Genomic DNA, 22,173 nt, shown 5'->3' on the forward strand with positions numbered 1-22,173 from the left:
ACTCACACAAGCGCCGATCGCCTGGACAGCCCTTTGCTGGCATATGCACCTATCTGTGTGTGTGTGTGTGTGTGTGTGTGTGTGTGTGAGTGTGACTCCCATTAACCTGCTGCCCCCCCCCCCCCCCCCCCCCACTCCTCCCACACGCACACACACACACACAAGCCGAATCAGGTTTTCTTGCCGACAAAAGCCGAATGTTTACCGAGCCTCAGCAATCGCGCACAATGTGCCGCTGCCTACTTTTTGCTCTGCTATACTTGTAGCACAGAAACCCACACATGTACACATATACATGTTGGCTAGAAGATTACATCAGTTAATATACTGGCGTTCCGCTGACGTCCAAAGTTAAGTATTTTGCATCTTTTAAATGTTGAATATACAAATATCACAGACAAAGCTGTTTGTGAATTTAAATGGAATTTCGCATTAGGCCTGGTCAACATCTCTGTTATTGCGTTTGCATATCGAAATACAGTAATGATTAGCTAACCGGCTGCATTCAGTAAATTATCCATAGAAACAGTTTAATATTGTACAAAATGTCATGTTGTCAATTGGCAACAGAATATTTGGCGCCAAACTGTTTGAATTGTGTTTGAGTTGTCGATCAATGTAGCAGTGTGACCAAATTTCCAAATCAGCAAAATACAATGCGAGCATATAGTTGAAAAAATATCGGCATTCAAGGCACCTGAAGGGCTGACTTTTGACTTATCGATTTCTTATTCGATTGCACTGTGCGATATATATATATTGGCAATGTTTTTATTCTGATCAAATGCATACAATTAAGTGGCAACAAAATTTCTATATATTTATGTAGATTCAGTAAAAAAAAAATAATTTATTGCAATAGAAACCAAAGCAAGTAATTTCAACAGCAGCAAAAATACCACACGATCGCATACTTGAATTATTGTTAAGAGTAGTGCAACTGGTAAAATACCAAAAAAAAAAATATATATATGCATGTGACCGTTTGTGGCAGCCAAATGCTCATTTGGTATATTTTTTTGGGGGCAAAATTTAGTGTGATCGTAAATAGGTGAACAATTTGCTGTGACGCTGCCATTTGGATTTGGGCTCTGTGTCTCCTGTAAAAATCCTCAAAACAAAAAAATCGTTTAACCAAGTGTTCGGCCACGTTCAGCTAAAGCAAACAGAAAAACCAAAATAAATCAACAATTTGCGACTGTTGCATGCGCGCAGCGCACACAGCAATCGATGTGCCACACATTGCATGTTTACAAACACAACGACATTTGCTGCTGCTGTCGCTGTCGCTGTTGCTGTCGCTGCTGCTGCTGCTGCTGCTGCTGCGGCTGCTGCTTGTTTCGCCAAAACTTGCTGCCAAAAAGTCAAAGAGAAAAATTAAATACACACAAATAACAACAACAACAACAGAAGAAAAGAAAAAATCAAATTCGTTCAACTAGAAATTTAGTGCCAATTCAAAGAGCGAGCCCATCATTTTACCTGGACATTTGCTATACTATTCCACAAACAAGACATAAAAGTGTGCGCTGCCTGGGCACGTCCGCCCGCCCGCTCGCCCGCCCAACCGTCCGTCCGTCCGCCCGTATGTGGCGTTGGCGACCGACGTTGAGGGCCTGCTGTCGCTTAGGCATTTATCTAACGCTTTTCACAGACCATTTGAATCCTCAAGTGGTTTTGGCACGCTTCTGACCTCATCACCAACAACAACAACAACAACAACAACAGTAATATTAATAATAATTCCTTCAGGTAAGCTAAACACTTAAGACATCAACAATTTGTATATATTTGTTGTTTTGCAGCGCCAAATAGAAATACATCGACTCAAGCTGCTTTTTGGAGGCGCACAGCCGCAGGTAAGCCAGGCCTTGGCTAATTGCACATACCCTGTTCACAAGCTGCAAAAGTGTATATTGGTTTCGACATTTCGCATTGAGCACATTGTGTTTGAGGCGCTGCAATTGTTATGCCTAACGTTGTCAAATGCTTTTCGAGTATGAACAAATTATATATAGTTTCTCGGCAAATGAAGCCCATGCTCATGTCGAGCCACAAAGTAGCCACAAAAACTGTCAGACAGCTAGTTAATCGCTGTGCGCCTCACATGCATTCAGCTCCTTTCGCACTGTGAACAGAGTATTGCGCCTTCGTTTTGGTTTGCCAACAAACATATACTAATGCATATCGCATCAATATACCCACAGCGCTGTTAAAGGGAAGGTTAGGAGAGCGGCAGCGCGTTATACATAACCCAATTGCATGCTGAAGTTGGCAAAAGGACGCAGCCGAAGACGACAGGACGTTTAGCATGGATGTGGAAAGGCGGCGTCGGTGAGTAGTAACAGTGCCCAGGCACATGCCCATTCTCATACACTGCTCAAAACTGGGTCGATCAGTACCAAAGCCGTTGCTGACCACGATTTGCATCCAAGCACGGGCCGGGCATGCTCCACGTGGTGTTGCAAGAGTCCTTATTCCATGTCAGGTGGGAATGTCGTGTAGCCGAAAGGCAACAGAAATCTGTCAGGGCATCGAGTGGCTAGTTAACCCTTACAGGGTATACGTTACGCTAAATAAACCTTCGCACACGTACACACACACACACAGACGTACGCACACACACACATGTAGAGCGCAACACGAGACGCGAATTGCAACTGGTGTTCAATTAATTGTCTAAAACTGAATGAGCGCTCAGATTTGTTCACTTAGGATTTACAAATTTAGCAAAACAACCAAAAAAAACAGTGACCAACTAGCAGATACCCTGTGTGATCAGCGGCGACAATATCACATCCATTTCATTAAATATGTCAAAAAGCATCAGATTTTCTACGAAAAATGATCAATTTGAAGTAAATTGTTTCTGCAAATTGCAAGATATGTTCACAAATCGATTGCTGCTATCGATATATATGTATATCGATTAATAATTTGTTTAGCCCAAGCCAGACGAGAGGCCAAAAGGTGCTCCGATAGACAGAAGTTAAGATTAACGCCAAGGCAATATACCCATGGGCAACTGAGTGTAGGGTATATACGAAAAACATCAGTGCCAAACACCTAGCATAATCAATGTTCAAAGCGGCGGCAACGGCGGCAATCAAATTGACAAGCGAGTGAGCAAAACGGTTTTGGCCATGCGACTTTTCATAAATTTGCCATTTTCGCATTAAAATTTGTAAGCAAACCAAATGGCAAACGAAACCAAAAATAAACAAAAAAAAAAAAATAAATAAAAATCAAAAAAGCGACAACTAAGTTGCAACTGGCCAAAACGCGAAGCGCCCGTCCGTCAGTTGCAGGCGGCGCATCGCAGTGCGTGAAACGCGTTTCCAACTAAATCGCAAACAGTGTGGGACAACGATACAAATATATACACACACACACACACATACATACATATCGATCGATGTACAGTAAATAGATCGTATAGTCTTGGTCTGGTCTGTCTGAAGGGGCAGGGCCCACCCGCACCCCGCGCCCGCATTGCTATCGATCGAGAGAGAGAGAGCAAGAGCGAGAGAGAGAGAGATGTGGTATTGGATGCCCGCCGCGCTGCATTTGTGTGAGCCGGAACGGTACGTTGCGTATCGCATCAAAATGCAAATTCAAAATTCTTCAATTTTTATAAACCATATAACGCAGCAGCTCTGCGTGTGTGTGTGCAGCAAATACATATGGCCATTAAAAATTATGCGTGTGTGTGTGTGCCTGGCAAAAACATTTGCCCATAAACAAAAGCAGATACGGCAATTGCAATGCACTTGGCCATTAAAGAGCGAACAACAACAACAACAACAACAGCAATTTATTATAATAATAAACATAATGGTAATAATAAGAGACGCCCGCGCGCATTGCCATTGGCACGGAAATGAATTTCGAATTTGCTTTTTGATTTTGTGTGAAATAGTGCTTTGCTCTGCTCGAGCGCGCCCAACAATAATATGCGTGTAATAGCGTGTGCCCAGATGAGCACAACAACAAAAAAAATACCAAAAAAAAAAAAAGGAGCAAAAACCAACAACAACAAGCACGAAATAGCGCAAATACCTACAGTTAGGCTATCGCTGCACATGTGTGTGTGCATGCCTGTGTGCGTGTGCGTGTGCGCGCGCGCGTTTGTATTGGTGTAAAAGCGAATGCTAAAGAAAGAATTCAGCTTGAAAACTAGCTATAAATGTTTAGCCTGAAAACGGCGTTTAATACAAATATGCTGAGACTTGTTGTTATTTAGGTGCGTGCATAAATTAAATTTACAATTATATTGTCTCTAGGTGACGATAATGTTGTCGTCGTTGTTGTTGCTGTTGTTGTTGTTTATTAGATATATTATTATTTTAGTTGCTTTGCTGTTCATAATTATGTTGTTGTTGCCATTGCCGTTTTGCTCGCCATACAAAAAGAAGAAGAAGAAAACACACGCACACAATTTGAACGCAGCATTTTTGAAAATTCGACTTTTCCAAGTTTGTTGTTGTTGTTGTTGCTGTTGTTGTTATTTGTTTTTGGCTTTTCTGTCATGCCGTAAGCGGCGATGATGAAATCACAACAATTCAAACACCTTTTAGTATCAATTTTGCGACGTCTGTCAGCGGCTCTACGCCACACTTCAATATCCCCCCCCTCCCCCTCCCCCTTCGTTCAGTTTGGCCTGGTCAATTTTTATGCCCGACCCGATCTCGTAAACTATCGAAGCTCAGGAATTTTTAAAGTTTTCTATACTCCTACATCAGCCACATTATGATATTGTATTGAAAACTCTTTGATATCACATGACATATTCATGATATCGAAAAATATACCAACATAACTCGAGAGTTTTAGGAGCTAGATGTACCAGTTTTTGAGACGACTTTCCTATAATATGCACAGATTATGGATACTTTAGGCTCCTCACTTTTTTCTCCCCCATTCCTTCGAGAATTAAGGAAAAGGGGGGGCTAAAGTCCAGTACGTTTTCCAGCGTTTCAATTCTCATAAAGATCGGACAATAAGCTCCAAAGTTAAGTAAGCAGAAATCACATTCTTATTTGCATATAGTTTGGTTTATCTATAAGAGAGTTTGCATGTGTGCAGTTAGGGTATCTACTAGTCTAGTTGCCCCATCATGTACACGAGATGTGAACAGTATAATTTTGTATCCAAAACTTCAACTTAAGCCCTTCCCTTGTTTTTTTTTCGCTCAGCTTTGTTTTGTTGCAATAATTGCTGAATGCATTTAATATTATAATACACTTAATTTAGATTTCCGCACTTGGTTTAATATATACATACATATTCATTTATTTTCCACTTTGATAACAAGCGCAATTTTTATAAAGTTTTTGCTCTTATTTCAGCTGGTTTCCTAGTCCCTTAAACAGTTAAACAGTTGCTCAATTAGTGATTCAGTCTGTCATTCAAACAGTCAATCAATCTTGCCAAAACTTTTCTGTGAGCGGCGCGCGCGTGAGAGAGAGAAAGAGAGAGAGAGAGAGAGTGTGTGCGTGCTGCGTTTTCAATGAATTTGCAGCTGCTTTTGCTGCGGAGATAGCGAAGCAACTTCTTTGGTTTCTGCATTGCTCATAGGGAGAGGGGGGGGGGGGGGGGGGTAGGGCATGGCATAACAGTAAGTGCGTATGTGTGTGTGTGTGTGCTTGAGTTCTCGAGTTCATTCAGAAAACAACGCAACAACTGAAACAAGAACCGTTATCAGCTTGCTGTCGACTAAGGAATACCCTTGCAAAAAAGCTTTGATCTGAATGGTACAATGATTCCTCGCATAATCGAATATGGATAATATACATAATATATATATATTTTGTAGATATTTTAAATCTGTTTACAATATGAACATCATTTTTAGAGATTTGAAAAAAAGTTAAAGAAAATGCCTAGCCAAATCTGATTGAATCCCCTGTGATGGCATATTTCTTTACACAATCAAAATGCCATCGCATAATCGAATATGGATAATATATATAATATATATATATTTATTAGATATTTTAAATCTGCTTAGAATATGAATATCATTTTTATAGATTTGAAAAAATGTTAAAAAAAAAATGCCTAGCCAAATCTGCTTGAATTCCCTGTGATGGCATATTTCTTTACATAATCAAAATGCCATCGGTTAGTGTATAAGCAACTGGGTATGTGCTCTTCTTTCTATTATTTTTGTTGTCTGTTCGCATGCACCGAAAGAAAGCGCGACGCATCGTCGCATAAGTAAGCCATATCAACGGCTTCACACACACACACATGCACATGCATACACACACACACGCACACACTTTCAACAATTTATCAAAGTCAACAGTTGAGCTCTGCTGCCGCGATAAAGTCAAGGCCCCCTCCTCCCATTGCAACTGTTGTTGTTGTTTTTGGTTTGCAACTGCGTTGAGCGAATTTTCAATAAAGTTCTTTCGCCAAATAAAACAGAAGAAACACCTCGACATGTCGAACTTGAAATACCCTTGATTGCTCGAGTATATACTTTTGATCATATAGAAGCCATATTCAGATAGAGTTAAGACATTTCTGCTCTGTTTAAAGCTCGTGAACTTAAAGCTCAAGAAATCTTGAAATGCCTAAAAGTTGTGCCTACAAGAACTCAATATAGATATATAGATAGATACAATAAATAATAGAGTGCTGCGATCTGGTCTACTGCGACATAGACAAACGGAGAGTACTTTATCGACTCGGCTATTGTTACAAATCAAGGTTATATATATATATATATATATATATACCCCATAGCCTCCGTCCGGCTAGCGTAAAATCAATTGCCTGCTGATAAGCAGGCAACGCACGTAACCAGCTGACCAGATCAGCGAAAGCCTGACTGCCAAATGGTTGCCAGACTATTTTAATTTGAGGCTCGTAGCGCCCATTTGTCTACGCAAGCCTGAGGCGGAGTTAAGTGTTGAGTCACGACAAAATGTCTATTAAATTCCCTGTGCGCGGCTGTTCAGTTGTGTATTTGTTTTTTTTTTCCTAGAGAGGGGTGTGTTTGATGGGGGGGGGGGGGGGGGGGGGGGGGGTATAGTATATCAATAAAGCATGTGAGTAATCGAACGCGCTTTTCCGCATCATTTATGTAAATAATGGAGCTGATGTTTTTGCTTGCGATTACGAAACTTATTTTTGTGTAAACACTTTTGCCAGCTTGATTTTTATTATAATTTTTTTTTTTTTCTTTTTTGCTTGTCGGAAGTGTGCTATCATATCTTGGCAATGACCTAATAACACTGTGCAACATTGCACACTTTTTTTTCTTTGCGGAAATAGTTTTGAAAAATTGTTGCAATTTGCAGTTACCCAAAAGAGAAATACTCTCGAATTGTGTATGTTGCAAGCTCTGATAGTTTACTAGATATGCTCCAAAAACGGAGTCCGCTGATCGATATTTATCGATTTTGGGACATGCGGCATGTTATCGATAAAGAAAACTTGTGCAGCTTCTGATATGCCAGAGCTGGCGTTTAACTTATCACGTTTTACAGATTATAGAATATATATGAACACTGTATCGACGCAGTAGGAGTTTGTTTTCGATATTTAATAACTTTCCCCGTTTCCAAGTAATCGATTAAAATCGATATCGAAAACCTGTTTTATGAGCAATTTTTGGAAATAATATGAGCTAGAGTCACCAAACTTGACATGTCGATTCTAAAATAGAATATATATATATGCATTTGATGTTGGAAGAAGAGGGTTCAGGGTATCCCCTAGTCGGACTAGAACCTCTTACTTGTTTTTTATTTAGATATTTGAAAGTTTCTAAAATATGCTTACTTATGTATAGTATATATCTATATATATCAAGTATCTTTCATGTTATAGCTATCACCAGCTCCCCGCTACTACCTCATAGATATAAATATCAAATAAATAAAGCAATATAAGCCACAATTTAAATGCAATTGACCCTTTGAGAAGATTTAGTGTTGAACATTTTATCAAGATCGGTTAAGCACCACAAAAGTGGCCACGTGTTTGAGACAGCTAGCGCAAATTCCGAAAATTTCTGTATACATGTGCAACAGACATTCATGCGCGTCTGCTTCGAATTCTATCGACAGCATTGCAATTGCGTTTGTATTGTTAAATTCGATTTTTCCTACTAAACGTCTCCCTTTTTTCTTTTATGGACACAGAGCGACGGCGCTGGAGCGCGAGATGCGGGATCCGACCAGCATCTGCAACGTGGACTGCCTGCTGGACACGGTATCGGCGCTGGTCAGCGACTGCGATCACGACTCGCTGAAGCGTCTCAAGAACATTGAGCAATATGCCTATAAATGTGAGTCGAGTCGAAATAGCCGAATATTCTAAGTTTAAAACTAAAACTTAAACTCTTTGCAGATAAACCGCTGGCGCAGCGGATTAATCAGCTGCGCATGAATGTGGATGATTTCGAGTTCATCAAATTGATCGGAGCTGGTGCGTTTGGTGAGGTGCAGCTGGTGCGGCACAAGTCATCCAGCCAGGTGTATGCCATGAAGCGTCTGTCCAAATTCGAGATGATGAAGCGACCGGATTCGGCCTTCTTCTGGGAGGAGCGTCACATAATGGCGCACGCGAATTCCGAATGGATTGTTCAGCTGCATTTCGCGTTCCAGGACAGCAAATATCTATATATGGTAATGGACTTTATGCCAGGCGGCGATATCGTATCCCTAATGGGCGACTATGAGATACCAGAGAAATGGGCCATATTCTATACAATGGAAGTGGTCCTCGCCCTGGACACCATACACAACATGGGCTTCGTTCATCGCGACGTCAAGCCCGACAACATGCTGTTGGACAGCTATGGCCATCTGAAGCTAGCCGATTTTGGCACCTGCATGCGCATGGGCGCCAACGGCCAGGTGGTGTCCAGCAATGCGGTCGGCACGCCCGACTATATCAGTCCCGAGGTGCTGCAATCCCAGGGCGTTGACAACGAATATGGACGCGAATGCGATTGGTGGTCGGTTGGCATCTTTCTCTACGAGATGCTCTTCGGTGAGACGCCGTTCTATGCGGATTCGCTGGTGGGCACCTATGGCAAGATTATGGATCACAAGAACTCACTGAGCTTTCCCGCCGAGGTAGAGATAAGCGAGCATGCCAAGGCCCTGATACGGGCCTTTCTCACCGATCGCACACAGCGCCTGGGTCGGTATGGCATCGAGGACATCAAGGCGCATCCGTTCTTTCGCAACGACACCTGGTCGTTTGATAATATCAGGGAGAGCGTGCCGCCGGTGGTGCCGGAGCTGACGTCCGATGATGATACGCGCAATTTTGAGGATATCGAACGGGACGAGAAGCCGGAGGAGATGTTTCCGGTGCCCAAGAGTTTCGATGGCAATCACTTGCCCTTCATTGGCTTCACCTATACGGGCGATTATCAGCTGCTGTCCAGCGACACCGTCGACGCCGAGTCCAAGGAATCACAGTCGGTCAACAGCAGCAGCAGCAGCAGCGCCAATGCGAACAACAATCATGGACACAATCATCGCCATCGCCCATCCAATTCCAATGAGCTGAAGCGTTTCGAGGCGCTGCTCGAGCGTGAACGCGCCCGCTGCGAGGCGCTCGAGCAACAGGACACCCGGCTGCGGCAACAGATCGAGGTGATCAGCAAACGGGAATCGGAACTGCAGCGCATCGCCAGCGAATACGAAATGGATCTGGCGCTGCGACAGCACAACTATAAGGTTGCCATGCAGAAGGTCGAGGTAGAGATTGAGCTGCGCAAAAAGGCGGAGGCATTGATTGTGGAGACGCAACGTAAGCTGGAGAATGAGCAGAAGACGCGCATGCGTGACCTCAACATAAATGAGAAGGTGCTCTCGCTGGAGAAGCAGCTGCACGAGATGGAGCTAAGCTTCAAAAGCGAAACGGAGAACACACAAAAGCTAAAGAAACAGAACGCCGAACTGGGCTTTACGCTGAAAACGCACGAGGAGAAGGTGCGCGACATGGACGAAATGATTGAGACGCTGCAGAAGCACAAGGAGGAACTGGGCCAGGAGAATGCCGAACTGCAGGCGCAGGTGGTGCAGGAGAAAACGCTGCGCTCCCAGCTCAAGGAGCTGCACAAAGAGGCCGAAAATAAAATGCAAACGCTGACAAATGACCTCGAACGGACGCTGCTGCGCGAACAGAAGGCGCAGGAGGACAACCGGACGCTCCTCGAGAAGATCAGCGAGCTGGAGAAGACGCATGCCAGTCTCGATTTCGAGCTAAAGGCCGCCCAGGGTCGCTACCAGCAGGAGGTGAAGGCCCACCAGGAGACGGAAAAGTCGCGTCTCGTCTCCCGCGAGGAGGCCAACCTGCAGGAGGTCAAGGCGCTGCAGTCCAAGCTCAACGAGGAGAAGTCCGCACGGATCAAGGCCGATCAGAACTCGCAGGAGAAGGAGCGCCAGCTGAGCATGCTGTCCGTTGACTATCGCCAGATACAGTTGCGCCTCCAGAAACTGGAGGGCGAGTGCCGTCAGGAATCGGAAAAGGTGGCCGCGCTGCAATCGCAACTGGATCAGGAGCACAGCAAACGCAATTCGCTGCTGTCGGAGCTCAGTCTGCACAGCTCGGAGGTGGCGCATTTGCGTTCGCGCGAAAATCAACTGCAAAAGGAGCTGGCAACGCAACGGGAGGCGAAGCGACGCTTCGAGGAGGATCTGACACAGCTGAAGGGCACACATCACGAGGCATTGGCCAATAATCGGGAGCTGCAGGCCCAGCTGGAGGCCGAACAGTGCTTCTCGCGCCTGTACAAGACGCAGGCGAACGAGAATCGCGAGGAGAGCGCCGAGCGTTTGTCCAAGATCGAGGATCTCGAGGAGGAGCGCGTCTCGCTGAAGCATCAGGTCCAGGTGGCTGTTGCGCGCGCCGATTCCGAGGCGCTGGCACGTTCCATAGCCGAGGAGACGGTCGCCGATCTGGAAAAGGAGAAGACCATCAAGGAGCTCGAACTGAAGGACTTCATCATGAAGCATCGCAACGAGATCAATGCCAAGGAGGCCGCATTGGCCAACCTCAAAGAAACCGAAGCGGATCTGCACAAGAAACTCAAGCAGAAGGCCAGCGAATGGGACGAGCTGCTGGTGCAGCACAAGAAACAGATCGACGAGCTGCAGCAACAGCGCGCCGCCAAGGATGAGGAGATCGCCAAGCTGGGTGAAAAATGCAAAAACGAGGTCCTACTCAAACAGGTCGCCGTTGCCAAGTTGGCCGAGGTCATGAATCGGCGCGACTCCGACTGGCCGAGTGAGTATCTACCTCCCCTTCCCTCTCATCCTAAATTTCAATATCGATTTTAATCCATTGCCAATTGCAGAGCAAAAGGTCAAGGCCCGCTCCACGGCCGAGCTGCGCAAAAAGGAGAAGGAGATGCGTCGCCTGCAGCAGGAGCTGTCGCAGGAGCGCGAAAAGTACAACCAGATGCTGCTTAAATATCAGGACCTGCAGCAGCAGGCCGTCGAGGATCAGCAGGCCAAGCAGAAGATGAGCATGGAGATCGATTGCAAGGCCACCGAAATTGAGCATCTGCAGAGTAAACTCAACGAGACCGCCTCCCTCTCATCTGCCGACAATGATCCCGAGGATAGTCAGGTATACTGCACTGCGCAACACACTCACACACACACGCATACACAACTCACACACACATACACTTTGCTTTATTTTTCCCACTCTCTCATTTTCTCTTTCTCTCTGATCTCGTTCTATTGTTCCTCGCTACTCGTTACTCGCTACTCGTTACTCGTTACACTTTGCTTTATCTTTCCCACTCTCTCCCTCTCTCTTTCTCTCTCTCTCTCTCTCTCTCTCTCTCTCTTTGATCTCGTTCTATTGTTACTCGCTACTCGCTGATTCAGCACTCCTCTCTGCTCTCACTTACACAGGACTCGGTCTTCGAAGGCGTGCTCTCCGTTCCAAATAAGCAAAATCGCCGTCGCGGCCAAAACTGGAAGCGCCAATATGTGATCGTTTCGTCCCGCAAAATCATCTTCTACAATACGGAATATGACAAGAATAAAACAACAGATCCCGTGCTCATACTCGATCTGAGGTTAGTTGAAATATCTCTCCCTCCCTCTCTCTCTCTCTCTCTCGCTCTGGATACTAAACATGCCCATCTCACATGCCACCTTTGCAGCAAAGTCTATCACGTGCGCAGCGTTACCCAAGGCGATGTCATACGCGCCGATGCCAAAGAGATTCCGCGCATCTTCCAGCTGCTGTACGCCGGCGAGGGCGCCTCCCATCGTCCCGATGAACAGCTCGACGCGACGCTGCATGCCAGCAATGAGGAGCGACCCGGCACCATTTTGCACAAGGGTAAGCCTTAACTGTAAAGATCGGTAACGGTTCCTTAACCCAGTCTAAAGAAAACTCTAAAAAGTTCTGCCAAAAGGCGGCGCAAGCCCAGCTTGCAGCTTTAATTCAAAGTAGTTCGTTTTTCTAACCAGAAAGAAGAAGGTAGCTTTGGCACGCCGAAGATCTAATACCCTTGCCGAATCAACCTTTTTAAAACATCTTGAATAACAAATAAGTTTTCCATACAAAAACCTAACTTTCGACCAATCGTACCTATGCCAGCTATACGATATAGTTGTCCGATGTTGTTAGGATTTAAAATACATATGAGGAGCATAGTTAAACTAACAAATGCCGAGTTTGTTGAGGCTATGTTGATAAACAAAAAACTCTTCATATAAGCACCAATTTTCGATCGATCGTTCCTATGCCAGCTATATGATATAATGGTCCGATCCAGCTGGTTTCGACATATGTACTGCGTGCAACAACAAGAGGCACTTTTGTAAAGTTTCATGAGCGACTAGTTCGCATAGAAACAGACAGGCGGAGGGACAGACTAACATAGCTATATCTGAGTCGATATTGATGCTGATCAGGAATATATATACTTTCTGGGGTCGGAGATGTCTCTTTCTATACGTTAAACATTAACTCCTTACTCCATCTCCCTGTCTCTCTCTCACACTCTCTCTCTCTCTCTCTCTCTCTCTGTCTCTCTCTCATTCTCATCGTCTGCCTTTCTCTGTCTAGGTCATGAGTTCGTGCACATTACGTATCATACGCCGTCGTTCTGTGACGTATGCGCCAAGCCGCTGTGGTCCATGTTCAAGCCGCCGGCGGCCTACGAATGCAAGAGGTAAGCATCTGCAGCAACTACCAAGGGTTCTACCAAGACACATTATGTTTTTTTTGTAGATGCCGCAATAAGATACACAAGGAGCACGTGGATAAACATGATCCGCTGGCGCCGTGCAAGCTGCATCATGATCCGCGCAGCGCACGCGACATGCTGCTGCTGGCCAATACGCCCGAGGAGCAATCGCTGTGGGTGGCGCGCCTCTTGAAGCGTATCCAAAAGAGTGGATACAAGGCGAACTCATCCAACAACAACAGCACCGATGGCAGCAAGATATCGCCCAGGTAAAGCAGCTGTCCTTCCAAAAACAAAAAAATACCATGCACAAAAAAAAATAGATATATATACGATGAAGAAAAGCTAGCCTTAACCCTACCCAATTGACGTTGCCAAAAAGATAATAACAATTACCTTAATCGCTGCTAATTGAAGGCTATCTGTGTGTTTCTAATCTTAAGCTAATTTGTATCTTGTATTTTTCTTTTCTCGCTTGCTCGAAACTACTCGCTCCTATGTGGTACGCTCACTCGTTCGATCGAACCACTCGCTCCTGTATTCGTTCGTTCGAACAACTCGCGCTCGTTCGTTCGAATCGCTCGCTCTCTTGTACTACCTAACGTGTACGCTCGCGCCGAATAACGTATCCATCATCATTATCACCAACAATACCATCTAACACGCTCGTTGCGGCCGGCGCAGCCAATCGACACGCTCCGCCTACAAGCCGTACGCGGCGAATGTGCAGCGCTCCGCCACGCTGCCGGCCAACTCTTCGTTGAAACAATGAAGAGGTACGCTGAACGAGAGCGAGAGCGTGAGCGAGACAGATGCATATACGATACTATGCACACACGCGCACACACACACACACACACACACACACACACACACACACACAGCTATATATATCTAATGAAATGGGAGCATGTGGAGAGGCAGCTGGAGGAAGGAGCAGCAATTAATTGGATAATGTATGTGGCTGGGCTGAAATGTTGGAAAAGAAAAAAGAGAGAGAAAAAAACAAAGAAAGTTGTCTTCTAACGTTGTATTTCGACTGCTTTAACAAGAAGATTGTGTATCTAATGTTTATACTTACCAACTACTTATAACTAAAAGATTTACTTAATTTAACGTTATTTACATGCTACTACACACTATCCTACATACCATATACACACACACATATATATATATATATTTTTTGATTAATTTACAAACAGCAAGCTCCATAAATATCATAATAACTATCGCAACTCGTTCGAGTCCCGCTTTAATAATATATTTCAATCTGTTTTTTTTTTTTTGTTTTTTTGCTAAAATATGGCAACGTCAACATCCTGAAATCTGAAATCTGAAACGATAACTGAGTTCTCTATTATATAATCCAATAGGTTCGTAATCTAGTTGTACTTATATATATATATATATACACATATATAAAGCTCACATCGTGTATCGTGTAGCTGCCTATCCATGTAAAAAAAAAAGAATAACTAAAACACAGTTAAACATTTATATATATATATATATATATATGTACACGCTTGGGTTTCACATATATATGTATACATTTTTTTTTTTGTATTTTGTCTGGGTACCCAACATTTTGTTAGTTCTTAAGCAAAGTAACGAGTGAATTGTAACGAGAACAAAAGTACGATAACAATAACGAGTAAAACAAAAAAAAAAAAGCGCTGTAATTATGTTAAACTTTAAGCAACGAGTCGAGTGAAAAATTTTATACAATATATATATAGCATACATATATATATATATATATGTACTTTTATCGATATACATATAGAATTGTGTATGTATGTGCCTTGCATAATTGTTGTAGCGTATTTCATTGGCCAAATGTTCCATTTTTTTTTTTTCGTTCTTATGTAAGAAAAAACCGTTAGAGAGTGGAGTGTGGTGTTGTGAGTAGACAGAGACAGACTATACATATATACATGTATATATGCATATGTATAGGTTATGTTAAAGCATATACAATACTTAAGTCGCATGGCAGCTAAAGTTGGTCAAAAATCGTACACTTGTATTCCATTTAGATAACAACGCTTCCAAAACAAAGGAGCGTAACGTTACTTACGCAAAGCAAGAGAGAGAGAGAGAGAGAGAGAGAGAGAGAGGGCGATAGCGAGTTATGAACGAAAAAATGGAAAAAATGCAAAAAAAAAACAAAAACAAAATACTATCAAGAAATCGAACGGCACAAGAGTTGTTGTGTAAAGGCTACATCTAAGTATTAAATATCAAATATGTTTTAGTTTTTAAGTTAAACAAATTATGTATTTATTTTCTCTGTGTCTGTGTGTTGTTTGCTTCTTTTTTTTTTTTATCTGTCCACGCAGCGGCATCTAACGGGCAGCAGGCGCTTTAAAACTTAACGAAACTTCCTCTGATACTCGAGCATTCTCTATTATTGTTTCTCTCTCCGTGTGTGTGTTTGTATGTATGCGCGTGCATGTCTTTAACTGTTTTAACTGACCAGCATAGGTTGGTTGTGGGAGAGGGGGCGGGGGGCTTGGGGGGCGGTGGCAACATATGCATTTATCGCGATATTCGATTTTTTTTTCAAGTCTTGGACATGTTTTCATTTTATACAAAAAAAAACATATATATTTATTAGACTGTAGTTGGAGTGTGCCTAGAAATTGTTATATCAAAAATCTAATTTGGCAAAAAAAAAAAAAAAAAAACAATTAAAAAAAAAAAGGATGAAACGAAACGAAATGAAACGAAATCAAAAGGAAAAGCAAAACTACAAAATGGCCTCAAGCTAACGATAAATGTATTGATGCATAAATACAAAAACATTCTTAACATTTGAAACTAAAAAACAAAGAACTTTCTTATTTTGATTATTATTATGATTATTATTTTATTATTATTAATTATTATATTATTAGTCGTTTTACATTAATGTTAAATGCTATTTATAGTAATTACATGTCTCTTACAAATTCAATCGATTTGCCCGAACGCAACTCTACGAGTAAATAAAGTAATTTGTACATTAAAAAAAAAAAAACAACAACAAATATTATCAAAACATTTGTTTTGCTTACTTTTGTTGTAGTTGCCTTTAGTTGCATTCCTTTCAATACCCTTGCAGTTTTTGAATACCCTTCCTTTTGATCAAATGCGATTGTCTGTCAAGAATAAAACCGATCCATATCCAGACTATATAGTTGCCATATATTTATTTTTTGCTTAAGATCCAACAATATATCTTCCATATTCGATCGAATCTGTGTGTTCTAGTCGTCTGCAAGGGTATTCAGTCTTCGGCGTGCCGCAGACAGCTCATTTTGTTGCTTGACGCCTTTCAATCTTGTTTTAGACTTCGTACATGAAGTTTTCTCTATTTTTGGTTAAGCAGCAGCCCAGCCCTGGGCAACAGCCCAGCCCTGGGCACCTGGAGGCTGACCCATCGACTTCTAAACAGCTTTCGGAAACGCCATGGAACGGCCTTTAAACTAAAGAACTAAGAAACACAACACACACTTTAAATATATCTCACACACATACATACATATATATTCCTATGACGAGTAACATCTGGAAATTTGTACTCAAAAATGTAAGTTTCATGTTAGGTTTAGCTCTGATCAAGTCTGATTTAATTGAAATGCAATCAAATACATTAAATGTTGAACAAATTATTGAATAAAAAATAACAATAATTATATGCACATACCATAAATCTCTTAAGAAATCTATAGTACAGCTGTTAATATAAACATGTTTATATCAAATACTGATGTCAAACTAACAGAGTGTTAAATTGTGAGTGATTTAAGCGGACGAAAAATCCGGCGCCCAGAAAATAAGCAAGCGATCAGAATTCGAGTGAGAACGTTGCGCCACATTGCTCAGCATGCACACACACACACACACACGCACACACGCGCGCACAAACGTGAGTATGCGCCGCGATGAGCTCAAGCCAGAGATAAGCAGTCACCAGTTTGTGTGTGTGTTCGCTGTCGTTTTGCTGCTTACGCTCACGCGCTCACGATTCTGTCTGGTGCTGATCGCTGATTGGTCCACTCATTAACTGCTGGCAGTGATGCGCTCGTCTGGTCGTGAGAGCGCTCTTCTTTCTTTATGCTAGTCAGTGTGGCCCCATCAGTCGACCGGGCATGTTGTTGTGCTGTGCGTGATAGTTTGTTGAGCCCATTATGATTTTATTATACCGTTTATTGTGGATGTGCTGATGGATAAGCAGATAAGGCGATTCTACCTGCATACACATGTTTGGGTGAGTGTTTTCGCAATTGTTATTAAGCAATTGTGCGCAACGTGATTTCGTTTTGTTAAAACGCCAGCAGAGTCGAGTAAAGCTGCTTTACAAAAATTACAAGTGCAAATTCTCAAGTAAATGCCATCAGTTTCTCTAATGGATTATTAAAAGAATGCATGTATTAAAAGCCATAAAAGTGATCGTATTCTTAAGTTGGACAAGAGTGGAATCAACATATGAAGGAGTTCATCGATTTAGTGCTCATTTTGTTGTAATTTTCTAATAAGAAGATAATGCACAAGCATACGCATGCACATATACACATGCATACAAACATACATACATATACAAACATACATATACAAACATATGTACGTGCATATATTTTATTGTAATTTTCGCCTCGCTTCGCGAAATAAGATAATGCACAAGCATACGCATGCATACATACATACATACATACGTGTACAAACATATGTACACGCATATACATACATATATATTATTGTAATTTACGCCTCACTTCGCGAAATAAGAAGATAATGCACAAGCATACGCATGCACATATGCACACGCATCATACATACATATACAAACATACAAACATACATACATACATGCATATACATATATTTTATTGTAATTTTCTGCTTCGCTAAATAAGAAGATAATGCACAAGCATACGCATGCACATATACGCATGCATACATACACACATATACAAACTTGGCGATTCTCTCTGCATATGCATATGTTTGTGTGTGTGTGTTCTTTCGCAATTCATATCTACACACACACATACTTATGCGTGCGCTTGCTTGTGCAGTTCTCCTCCAGTTCTTGGGTTGCTCGCTTCGTTTGCTGTGCGCCGACCTTGTCGAGTAAAAAGCCATTTGAAAGTATTATAAGGTCAAGTTCTCGGACTAATATGCGTCTGTATGGGGAGTATCAATTGACATGGTCAATGTGTTTGCTAAATTCTCGTCGTTGCATTTTTGATCTTACTTTTTTTTGCTTTTTTTTTTTTTATTTTTTCTGTTATTATGAACATTTACAATATTACATATTCTACTGTTAAGTCGAACATAAAATAGTACAAGGTTGTTTATATAAACTGAACTGTGAGATCGATTGGATGAAGCCTTCGCATACGGACTCCTGTAATTCTACGTCTCCTTGGAAGGCGCCCAGCCAGACGATTTGGATGATACTAAGTAACATAGTTCGCAGCCTGTGTATTTGGATTTTGAAGACTTTTACGAACCCCAAAAGGTACTATATCCTTCCGAAATCGGGCTTAATTTAACCGATATAAAAAGCTTACAAAATACTAATTCATTTTTTTCTTCTTTTCAAGAAAAACTCACTCAACAACGTTGGTACCTGTAGGACCTTGCCATGGATGTGCTACCTTAAACAAAATTGTATTCAAATTTAGAAAGAAACTGCGTCGATTCTCAAATCAATATTTTGTAGAATTCTGTCGATGTTAAAGACTCAGGAATCCATAAAGGTATGTTCGATAAATCGATGTATTTGACAAAAACTAATATATTTTTCATTTTGTATTTTTCAGCTCAATCTGCGAACGTTCATGGACAACATTTGATCATACATGGTACCTAGTTGACCTATGTATCCTTGGTTATTCCATAACATGGATATAGTCCTAGCGAACCTAAAGGACAACGTTTTTGCAAAATGCGTAGGAGCGGGCTCCAAAATATGCATGCATTTCTTGAACAGCCGCCACCAGCAACAGTGCCGCCCCCCCCCGAAATGGTTGCTAGTTGACTAGCATATCCTTGGTTATACCATGCCATTGATATAGTCCTTGGGAACCTAAAGGACCATTGATATGGTCCAAAAACATGTATGCTTTTTCTTTCAGGAGCCCTTTTACATTGGCTGCAGCTGCCGCTGTTGTTGAACAACCGGCTTACAGCGTTTATTTAACATGAGCTACTATTTAACAGCACTCATTTTAAATGAGTTACATTTCTGCCCCTTAATGCTATGCAATGAATATTTTTATTCAAAACACTCGGCGACCTTCTGCGCATTTCTGTTCGCCTGGTATTTGAGTGGAATTTTTGGGCAAATTTGGGGCGTAGCCGCCGACCAGGGCGCCCCGTGAGGGTATGCAATGGATTTTTTCGGCCGCAAAAATATTCTTTATCGACCTTCTGGGCATTTCTGTTTGCCTGGTATTTTTCGGAAATTTCACTAAAAATTTTGCACCCAGCCGGCGGCTGGGGTGCCCCTTTCGGGTATGCTATGAAATTTTTCGTTCAAATAAAAATATTCTGTGTCGACCTTCTGGGCATTTCTGTTCGCCTGGTATTTTGGCAGATTTGCAGAAAAATCTCGGCAGCCAGCCGGTTGTAAACAAACGCCCCTCGCGGGTATGCAATAGATTTCTAAAAACCGTTGATTTTTTAATTTTTTAATAAAAAAGCATGAATTTCGTTGTTTATTTTAAATAATTGATTTATTTATGTTCAAATTTATAAACTTTCTTGTTTTTTATGCTATTTTCTTAATTATTTCTCTTAAAACTATACAAATCGAGCATAAATTACAAATTTTAGCTTATTTTAACGTAAAATAACAATATCTGGCTTAATTAAGGTCAAATCCTGGAAAAATCTGCTTTGTCCCTCTTGAAGGTCCTTAGCGCTCATTGTAGTCCTTAATTTGTCAGTCTGAAAAGATAAAAACACATTTAAATTCAACATGGAGGAATTTTTTGGGTAGTTAATTCGTTTTGAAACGAGATACCAAAAGTATGCAGTAAAAGAGCTAGTCTAATAGGATCCGAGGCTGATCTTGGCGATATTATGTCGCTTTGAAACGACATATCTCCAACCGAGGCTGATCTTGGGGATATTATGTCGTTTCAAAGCGACATATCTCCAACCGAGGCTGATCTTGGGGATATTATGTCGTTTCAAAGCGACATATCTCCAACCGAGGCTGATCTTGGCGATATTATGTCGCTTTGAAACGACATATCTCCAACCGAGGCTGATCTTGGGGATATTATGTCGTTTCAAAGCGACATATCTCCAACCGAGGCTGATCTTGGGGATATTATGTCGTTTCAAAGCGACATATCTCCAACCGAGGCTGATCTTGGGGATATTATGTCGTTTCAAAGCGACATATCTCCAACCGAGGCTGATCTTGGGGATATTATGTCGTTTCATAGCGACATATCTCCATACGAATACGCAAGGATACAGCCGAGTTATGGCCTAATTTAAGTATACAAAATTGTCCTTAAAACTGTTTTGTTTGAAGGACTATCGTCCTTTCGATTGTAAATTCTTCAATGGGAGGCTGAGGACTATCTACTGGACAAAGGACAAACGAATCGTTTTTTGGTCAACACCTTTTTTTAGGCCATCGATTTTTAATTTCATTGAATGCAAATTGATTATAGAGATCCGTACGAATTTAAAAAGGTATAACTTTTCAAAATCAGACAATATTTACCGGAGATATCCAACAAAAAAACATTAAAAAAGTTTTGATATTCGAACCGACCCCGTTTTTCGACAAAAAACGTGATGTAACCCCTTGCTTTTTTGTCGATTTTGGTCAAAATTTTGATTTTTATTTTTTTGATGCCATTCGATAGTGCTGATTCTTACGAGTGTAAAATGGTATAAAATTCCAAAATCTGACATTTTTTGGCCGAGATATTCCAAAAAAATCATCAAAAAAGGTTGACTTTACAAACGAATCGATTTTTGGTCAACAACTTTTTTTAGGCCATCGATTTGTAATTTCTTTGAATGCCAATTGATAATAGGGATCCGTACAAATTAAAAAAGGTATAACATTTCAAAATCAGCCCATATTTTCCCGAGATATTCAAAAAAAATCATCAAAAAAGTTTTGATTTTGGAACCTATCCCGATTTTGATAAAAACGTGATGTAACCCCTTGCTTTTTTGGTCAATTTGGGTTAAATTTTGTATATTCATGTTTTTAATGCCAATCGATAATACTGATCCTTACGAGTCCAAAATGACATTAAATTTCAAAATCTGACATTATTTGGCCGAGATATTCCAAAAAAATCATCAAAAAATGTTTGATTTTCGAACGAGCCCCGATTGCGCGAAAAAACGTGATGTAACCCCTTGCTATTTTGTCGATTTGGGTCAAAATTTCAAAATTTTTTGATGCCATTCGAAAGTGCTGATTCTTACGAGTGTAAAATGGTATAAAATTCCAAAATCGGACATTTTTTGGCCGAGATATTTAAAAAAAATCATAAAAAACTGTCGTTTTTTGGTCAATAACTTTTTGTAACCCATCGATTTTTAATTTGTTTGAATGCCAGTTGATGGTAGAGATCCCAACGTATTTAAAATGGTAGAACTTTTCAAAATCGGACAATATTTACCTGAGATATTACAAAAAAACCATAAAAAAAGTTTTGATTTTCGAACCTATCCCGATTTTGAGAAAAAACGTGATGTAACCCCTTGATTTTTGGTCGATTTGGGTCAAATTTTGGAATCTCTATTTTTTGATGCCAGTCGATAATACTGATCCTTACGAGTCCACAATGGTATACAATTTCAAAATCGGGCATTATTTGGCCGAGATATTCCAGAAAAATCATCAAATAAGGCGGACTTTACAAATTAAGCGTTTTTGGGACCACAACTTTTTGTAACCCATCGATTTTTGATTTGCTTGAATGCCATTTTATAGTAGGGATCCGTACGAA

The 22,173-nt window shown here is 41.4% G+C and overlaps 1 protein-coding gene and 1 long non-coding RNA gene across 5 annotated transcripts; both read left to right on the plus strand.

The window, feature by feature from the left end:
- The first annotated feature begins 1,073 nt into the window (after nt 1–1,073).
- LOC115768212 (rho-associated protein kinase 2) lies at nt 1,074–16,794 on the plus strand. Of its 4 annotated transcripts, none has more exons than XM_030712724.1 (11): nt 1,074–1,752; nt 1,806–1,859; nt 2,208–2,334; nt 8,157–8,302; nt 8,365–11,259; nt 11,330–11,604; nt 11,871–12,064; nt 12,152–12,333; nt 13,066–13,171; nt 13,231–13,455; nt 16,563–16,794. In XM_030712724.1, exons 3-11 carry the CDS (start codon nt 2,312–2,314, stop codon nt 16,669–16,671), a joined length of 4,155 nt encoding a protein of 1,384 aa, XP_030568584.1. In that variant the 5' UTR covers nt 1,074–1,752; nt 1,806–1,859; nt 2,208–2,311; the 3' UTR covers nt 16,672–16,794. The 4 variants fall into 4 exon arrangements, with proteins under 4 accessions (XP_030568584.1, XP_030568586.1, XP_030568585.1 ...); XM_030712726.1 differs by having other exon boundaries at nt 11,898–12,064; XM_030712725.1 differs by lacking the exon at nt 16,563–16,794 and adding an exon at nt 13,871–14,693.
- A 551-nt stretch (nt 16,795–17,345) lies between these two features.
- Nucleotides 17,346–19,867, plus strand: LOC115768230. The gene is made up of 4 exons (XR_004018494.1): nt 17,346–17,444; nt 18,506–18,698; nt 18,784–18,939; nt 19,003–19,867. It is a non-coding gene; the product is annotated as an uncharacterized LOC115768230 (long non-coding RNA).
- The last annotated feature ends 2,306 nt before the right edge of the window (nt 19,868–22,173 follow it).

This window comes from Drosophila novamexicana, unplaced genomic scaffold, assembly GCF_003285875.2.
Source record: "Drosophila novamexicana strain 15010-1031.04,08,12 unplaced genomic scaffold, DnovRS2.1 tig00001711-arrow-arrow-pilon, whole genome shotgun sequence".
In the NCBI taxonomy this organism is placed as follows: domain Eukaryota; kingdom Metazoa; phylum Arthropoda; class Insecta; order Diptera; family Drosophilidae; genus Drosophila; species Drosophila novamexicana.